Source organism: Bidens hawaiensis, unplaced genomic scaffold, assembly GCF_021521415.1.
Source record: "Bidens hawaiensis isolate Kalapana, Puna unplaced genomic scaffold, B.hawaiensis_p1.1 tig00070894_1, whole genome shotgun sequence".
Classification (NCBI taxonomy): domain Eukaryota; kingdom Viridiplantae; phylum Streptophyta; class Magnoliopsida; order Asterales; family Asteraceae; genus Bidens; species Bidens hawaiensis.
This window is the reverse complement of record NW_027502440.1, coordinates 22809-31540: the sequence shown is the minus strand read 5'-3', so window position 1 is coordinate 31540 and position 8732 is coordinate 22809. Positions and strand designations below refer to the sequence as shown.

At 35.7% G+C, this 8732-nt stretch overlaps 1 protein-coding gene across 1 annotated transcript; it reads right to left on the bottom strand.

Moving 5' to 3' along the window:
- Positions 1-599: 599 nt before the first annotated feature.
- On the bottom strand, positions 600-3264 carry LOC143605710 (uncharacterized). Its single transcript, XM_077081725.1, has 5 exons — positions 3042-3264; positions 2784-2905; positions 2187-2284; positions 686-1035; positions 600-616 (listed from the first exon to the last, which is right to left on the bottom strand). Exons 1-5 carry the CDS (start codon positions 3262-3264, stop codon positions 600-602), a joined length of 810 nt encoding a protein of 269 aa, XP_076937840.1.
- Positions 3265-8732: the final 5468 nt, after the last annotated feature.

Genomic DNA, 8732 nt, shown 5'->3' with positions numbered 1-8732 from the left:
GTGAATACTCTAAACCATAGAGATAACAACTTGAACCGCTTAAACCAACCTTAGGTAAAAACATATGCTTTTTGGTGCAAATCCAAACATGCCGAATAGAGATACTTTGTTCAAACTTGTGACGTTTGTACAAAAAGTTTTATAAACAGTTTAGGTCTTCAAATATAACGATTTTGTAAGGTTTCATACATTAAAAGAACATTTAGAAAATTCAATATATATGAGTCATTTGACCCATTTTCTTTTTATTAGCTATTTATTTATTTTAGGCTTGCGTTATATAAACACCACGTTGGTCTCGTATAGGCGTATACGAACTATATAAAACTACATAGCTCGTATGAACACAAATTTATACTGCAAAATGATTCTATACAGGTCATGTAGACCCTATATGTTTCATATAGGTTTTATGTGGTGTCAGGCTCTATACGAGCTCTTCAAACCCTATATGACTCATATAGCTCTATACGGGTCGTATAGGCTGCAAAAAGCTGTCTCTTTGTTTCCTCCGTACACTTGTCAGTCACGTGTGACCTATACGAGTCATACAGGCCTATACGAGACATCATGGGGATGGTGTTTGTATATAGCATCCCTTATTTTAACCTGTGGCCTGTTAAAAGTATAGCAGAACCCAAAACAACCCGTTAAGAGGTAAAACCTATAACATTAACTTTCTGACCTGACACATCTTGCTTTGAGGCAACGTCAATATCACTTTGACCAAAGGGTTTGAAAATTGATGAAGAGGGAACTTTCTTTGAAGGCATTTCAAGGTTTTCAATGGAGCTAAATGATGCTGCAGAGTAGCTATGTGAGATAACTGACTGGTCTACATTCTCATTATCCTGTGGATGCGGAGGAGCTGACAGTTGAACATGCTTAGACCTGTAAAGAACCACTTTGACTTCTGTGTTATCTGTGTCCATAGTAGGCTCGGTAGTCAACGCCTTTATTTTCAAGTTATCTAAAACTGTGGCGAGTTTGCAATGGATTTGACCTTGGTAAAACCTCACATCCCGTTTCAAATGCCTGTCAAGCATCTGATAAAATCTGTTACGTTGTTTAGGTCGCCAAAAAGTCTTAAAACAACCGGCGTGTTTTAATATAATTTACTTTGATGAATCTATTACGTCATGTGGGATTAGTTAACTTTCCACAGTCTGCAAAAATGGGGCATTCTCACCTAGAAATCTTTATTTGTTTTATGCATTCAAGTGGTATCTTATAACCGGTTGTTGGAGTTTAGTCTTTGTTTTATGAACAATCCGTACATTTGACTCAATTATTTTAAATTATTAATCACTACATTTTTAACGGCGTTTGAAAGTGCATCCAACACCCGAGTGAGTCATCATGAGACGGGATGTCAACGTCTATACTGATTTTGACGCTCCCGGCCTGACTCACATATGAACACCATCAAGGGGGAAACCACTACCGTGAGAAAACCCCATTGACTCATGTTTCGAACCTAAAAGTCTGAGACCGTAAGATCCGAGCAGGCAGGCTCAATTAATGTGGAGGTCTAAATCGAAATAAGATTTGGAGGCCTTTTTACGACAATTGTTAAGAAAAAAAATTGAAAAAAATTGCTTACTATATTTTTTGAACTTATGACCTATATATTTTAGTGACAACCAAGCTTACCACCAGATCAATACATTATTTTGAATTTACCTTACTCATTATAATATATCTATATATAATTTTTTTTTACTTGGGCCTGAAGCCCTAACTTGGTTTCGCTAGCCCACGGCAGTGGCGAAGCTTTGGCTAAGACACCGAGGGGCCGAACTCAAATTTTTGGCCGAAAACGCATAAATTTACACTACGCATAAAATATTTCGGGCGAAAACGAGTAAATTTACACTACTACGTGAAAAAACTGGGGGAGGGGGGGTCGGGGCCTCCCCCGGCCCTAAGTAAGCTTAGCCAGTGGCCCACGGGCCGGCCCAGGATTCGAGGCTTTAACCATCACCCCATGCCATTGACCGAGAAGGTTAATGCTTTTGAGATTATATGATTATACTTATGTGAAACTTAATCAAGGTTAAGCAATGCATTTGATCCAATTATTGTCAAGGATTAAGAATTTTCCCTTTACTATATTTAACTTTACTCTTTGTTAAATGCATACACAAGTTAAAGCTTAAACTAAATCATAATAAAGTCTTACGGACCTGTCAAGGACCACCCATGTTGTATTACAAGCTAAAGCCTCTTGTAGAATAATCTTCTTAATAGGAGTTCCACAAGTAACTTTTACTTCAATGTCAACCTAAATCATGTGTAGAAGAAAAGAGAAGTAACATAATTAACACGTATGCCACTTAGGATGTTTACGATCCGGTTTAGCCCGTTTTGTCTAAAATTCCGAGCCACATCGCTAACCGCAGTTTCAAAAAACAACAAACCAAATTGGTTGGGTAAGATGGGTTGACCGGACCGGTCAAATTGGCCGTTAAATTTAACGGTATACTTTTTTGTTGGTTCGCTAGTTTAAAGCAGTTTTATTTTTATTTTTTGTTTTATAAAATTGATACATTCAAACTTCTAAAATGATAAAGATGGTTAATAATTATAATACATATACATAGAATACATATTTTAGAAATAAGTATATAAATAAAAAAGGTTAAACAGCCGGTTCAGCGCATTTTAAATCTGAGGGAACCATTAACCCAACCGTTTGGATCTCAACTTGTCCAAACCTGACTTGCTAGATCATAAATTAAGTCGTATTTCTTCAGACACAAGATGGCTAAAACATTTGTTACCCCTTCTGCTTTACAATCTTCAGCACTTCTTCTTAGCATTTTGGCATACATATCTAATTTTAATTGAATTTCCTCTTCCATAGCTCTTATGTTGACTCCATCGATCTGCATTTGGACACCAACTGAGCAACGAACACAAACTAATCCGTTAGAAATCCCGAGCATATAGACTAATTTCAGAGTTTCTTGATAAAAAATAAAAAAACGAAAAGAAAAACAAACGCACAATGCTATATATGATGAAATATGCACACTTACAGGGATGTGAAATCTTATGCAGAACGCCAAACACAACAATGGTATCTCCCCGATTGAGCACTCCACCGCTCGATATAATCTCTTTAATAACGTTCATAAACTCCTGCTCATTTCGATCTTTTGTTGCATCGAAGGCCAAGATCACACGACCCATCATCAAAGAGTTGTTGTATTCCATTCTCACACTCAAAAGCCGAACCCCATATGATTCAATTATCTTCATCCAGCCATTTCAAATACTGTTATCTCTATCTTCTTGTTGGCTGTACAAAATGGCAAATATCATTGTATGCTTAGAGTAGATTCCTAGTATATTTCGTAATATATAATTATTATATGGTACCATCAGTAAGCATATTCCAATGAATCTCTGTAAAAGTTCTGCCGTCCAAATATAAACGTCGAGAACAATGTAGTTGATGACGAAATGGGGTTGCAACGATAACCATCTTACGAGACATAGATCAGGTCTTAGGATTGTTTTGTTTAGTGTGTAATTGCTCAGTAAACAGTTAGTAAGCAATCATATAAACATTTCGAATAAAGAAGAACAGTGATAAAAGAACGATTCTCAAAAACAACATCCACAGACGAACAAATAGCAAAATGCCTTTGTCCTGATGGTATCAAGGTGTTGAACAACAATTTCTTTTTACAAAAGATAAGCGGTCACTTCCCATGCAAGACAAACAATAAAAATAAATGCCGTTAAAAAAAACCTTTAGAAAAATGCCGTTTCAAAATATATATATATATCAATTTCGATCAATTGATTACAATGTTTTACAAAAACCAGTTTTTACACCTTACCGGGTTGGTTGTAGACGGTACAACTGGTAATACCCGTCGGTTTGAACCTATTTTTAGAATACGACTTCAATTCAAAAAACACATAATTCCATTGTAAAACATCAATTCTAACAATTTTTTTAAAAATAAAAGTCTACAATAGCTTTAGCTTTATCACTTTATAGCATTTGTGAGTTGAATCCATCAAGTTCATGATCGCTTAAAAGACGAAATTCACTATCATCACCATCCTTATAAACAAGAACATAACTATTTTTGTTTCCTACAAAATAAAATACGAAGTTATAGTTACCAATAATCTTAATACACTAAAATTGAGCACTGAAAATTGGAAAGCCGCTTGGTAATGAGTTTAAAAATTAAAACTCACAATTGAACGTGATATAAACCGGTTCATCGGTATGCACCGGTAATACCGCATTATTCGACAGTTTAAAAACTATACAAGCACCCAAATTAGACTGAATTCTATGAAGGATTAGTCACTCGTCATCAAAGTACAAGGGGTCATAGTGTAATTAGTTATAAGTATGTTTAAGTCATACTTAAACATGTATGTCAAGTCTAGGAGTTAGAGTGTTGATGTGCTAAAAGTAGTCTAATAAAAACACGCTAATCTAGGCACTAAGTAATAAATTCTAGACTCTTAATTTAACTAAAACTACTAACCGGTAAGTGAACGGTCGACTCTAGTACAACTAAGTAAGTCCGGATATCGAACACACAAGACTCTTTAAATTACGTAAACTAACTAATTAGACTAAACTAATACTGACACGACTATTTGTTTGTTTAAAGGGGGGGTTGTTTAAAATACTAAATTAAAAACTAATTAAGAAAAACAAGTAAAATAAACGAAAACACAAGTTTGATTAAATCAGATGATGATGAGAAAACTACCTAGGCTAGAATCCCCCAAATTTCAGTTGTTAATTAACCGAGAAAATATTTAGTTATAGACTGGGATCATAAAATAGACACTTAAGAGAGAACCCAAACAGGACCCCTGACCATTCTCAAGAGACATCTATGGGTTTCTAATAAGTTTTAACGCACACTAGTATTAAAAATCAAGTTTTCTTACGGTCACCTTATTAATTATGACTTAGTTCCTTTATACGAAATCCTACCTTACAGCGCGAAAATCAAAGGCAATTTAATATATTTAACTGATTCAATAGACAATAGTAAATAATCAAACCTAGACTGACTTCTTACGAAAAACTAAATCTAGCAAGATTAAATAATAAAGATCTTTCAATAACCTAACACTTTACAGATTTTAGGTTAGCCACACACTTAGATTTAATTAATTAATAATTATTATTCCTATGATCTTATTGAAAATCAATTATAAAATAATCAAGAACACAATTGACCTAATAGCAACCTATCATAATTGCAAACAATAATCAAGGCAACTCAATAACAATCAATCCTAAATATCCACATGCATCAATTTTAATATAATTAAACCTTTTACTAAATCATAAAACCATACCGATAAATAAATCCCAAATCAAATCACAACGTCAAAACAGGTTCATAACAAGCCTAGGTAGTCTATAATGTTTAGCCTAACATCAAAAAATAAAACAAAACAATAATAAAGGAATTCATGGTGATAAACAAAAGAAACAAAAGATTAAAGGCGATAAAACCTGTGGTCTTCGTTCTTGATTGATAAGCACGCCATCGTATGATTCAAGCGTCTAAAACCTCCAAAACATCACCTCTTGAGCTCCCAAATTTGTCCAAGCTGGTTAGGGTATTCAGGTTATGTTTAAGGTTGAGTTTAGAGGTGTTTAAATAGGTTTCCAAAGCCAAAATAAATAAAAATCAAAGATTCTGGAAAAAATGGCCCACCGCACCACGTGGCGGGCCTGTTCCCTCCCCGTCGCGCGGCACTCCGGCAAATGGGAGGGGGGACTGGTCCGGTTCAATTCCTAATGCAGTCCGGTTCAATTCTGATGCTCCGGTTCAATGTTTTAGCTCATTTTTCGCTCTTTTTAACCACGATAAACCTTCGAAACCTACATTATTCAAATATGTTAGTAATATATAAATTCTAATAAAAACCGAACAAAAAATGATAAAATATTTTATAAAATATACAAAGAAATTATATATATTTAGCATTATAACAAGTGTCAACTTGTTAAGTTTGTAACTGTTAAAACACGTGTCTGTATCTTGTTGTTCTTGAAAGGTTGCAACCCTAAATCATCAAGCCTTTTGGTGATCTATAAATAAGGTAAACATCAGAGCGTTTAGATCATTCAATCCAAGTTCAAGTTATTCAATCAAGATTGTTGTTCATATTATCATTGTTCATTATCAATTCATTGTTAAAGATCCATACTGGGCTAACAATGGGCATCAGAGCATTAGGATATCTCGAATTGATTATTAATTTGAACATTTTGGCCAAGAAAGAGCAGCAGCAGGTTTTCCGGCAAAAAAATTCCAGTTTCTGGCAACGGGTATAGGTTCTGGCGACTATTAGTTTTTCCGGCAGGCATTTTCTAGGCAAGATTTGAACAACAAAAGTTGTAAACGGTATTCTCCGTCAATATCTTGAAGCTCTGAAGAAGAAAGAACATCGACAGCAGCAGTTTTTAGCAATCCCGGTTTTCCAGCAAGGATTCCAGTAAATTTTGATTTTCCGGCAGGAGTTTTTCGGCATACTTTGAACGGTATATTAGTGTCGGTGGTTTCCGGCAGTGTATGGAAGGGTATATACACAAGAATACGGTAGTGGAACAAGGTGTTTAGAATAAACGGTTTCCAGCAAACCCGGTTTTTTTCGACAACGAAAAATTGGTAAAATTCATGAGCGAAACAACGATTTTGAAGATTACGCTTAGGATTGGTGGCGGTGGTGATTTCCGGTTTCTAAATTCAACAAATAAGGACGTAAATTTATTGTGGTAGTGGTGCAACTTTCCGGTGGTATAAAAAGAGCGTCGGCATAGGTTTTTCCATTGGGGTAATGGGAAGTCAAGAAGGCAGCGTGGTATTTTGTGTTTGAGGGCTATTGTAAATCCGGTGATATCCAGTAAATAAAGGCGGGCACAACAGTGATTCGTTACGAGTATGAATCAGAAATCGAGGTTAAGATCGTAGTTGATCGATTGCAACAAAAAGGAGTTTTGTTGAAGGACTAAACCGAAGAAAAATATACAGGGGCTGATTCGGTTTGTCAGTACGTATAACACGTTTTTCAGAAAATGAGTGTCGATTAAGGAATAATCGAGGGTGACTGAAGGAATTATATTCGCGGGTTTTCGGTTAATACAAATTCATATTTGCAAATTATATTTTTGGATCATTGTATTTTTTGTATATAGAACCAGTAGGTTTGTCTATATGGGGATTGTGAAAACCTTAGTCAGTAAAGGTGAAAGTTATACGATTTGAGAGGATGTTAGATTTGGAGTTACATATGGATAACAGCGCATTGGTAACACACAAAGGGGTACGATCGGTGACCCATTAATGCCCCATTTTAAAGTCTACACATCATACCGTTTGGGCAATTCGAATTAAGATAATTCTTGAGGCGAATGGATTATGGGATGCGATTGAACCTACTGAAGTTATGCAACTAGATGTTCAAAAGGACAAGGCAACAATTGCGTACCTGTATCAAGTGATACCGGAGGCTGTCATTGTCACACCCCAATCTAAGGCGGAAATGCTAGGGTGCGAACAGTTGGTTCATAGCTCATAAGGTACTATCATACAATATAAAATATGACAATATATAATTAATTTATTTATTTCAAATTTTAAATAAGTGCACAAGTTCCAAACATGACGATAATTGTAACACCCGTTAATTTCCGTTAAAAGATTAAGCCTTGTAAAGTTTGTATATTAATCGGGACCGATCTGGCATTCTTCATGGACCTCCTAGTCATTCTTTTAAGTCATATTATTTAACTTTTGGTCCAAGATATTACATTTTACAAGTTTGACGGCCTATGTGTAACATTATTATAATTTAAACCCTAGCTCTCTTCCCCTCTACCTCTTGTCCGATCAGCGCTACAGGAACAGCCACCACCTCGATTTTCAAGCCTCTCCAGCCAAATTCCAACCCTCTCCCGACTAATTCAAGGTTGGTATTATATCAATGAACATCTTTTTCACCTTAATTCATCTTAATTGCTCGCTTATTGGTCAAAAAACGGTTGTTTTAGGCTTAACCGGTGGCTGTCCAATTGAGTATCTTTTGGGGCTGTTTAAAGTGAAGTTTTTGCTCTGTTATCTTCCTATTTATGTCATATATATCATAATTTAATATCATGAGCAATGAAGTTCGTTTGATTGGTCAATTGTCGATAGATTGAAAACTAGGATTTCGGTTGTCTAGATTGTTGATTGTTGCGTTTCGCGCGTTGTTTGAGGGAACCAACGACCAATTCAGATTGTGTAGCCTCGGTATGATATACGGGCTGTGAAAAAGTAAATTTTTATGTTAACGGGGCTGAATTGGTTGTCGGTTGCTCAAATGGGTCGGTACAACGCAAATTCGCGTTTAATTGGTAGTTTGTGCGTTGTACAACTGAATTGCCGACCCATGCAACTTGTGAGGTGTCATGTGGACTTTTTGGCTGTTATTATACTATAATTTATCCACACGGGGCTGATTTGGTTGATAATTACTTAAACAACTTGTTAACGCGCGTATTTGACACAATTAACGACTTTTGGGTGTATTTTGGAAATCCTTTGCCCTCGAATTAACTAACGGTGGTTTTGGTAAATACAAGGCCTCATGGGCTGATTTAATTGGAATTTGTATGGATGAGGCTTTAGGACAATCAAATCATGTTAGAACGCCTTGTAGGATAAGCGAGTCAGTACGGTTTAGTT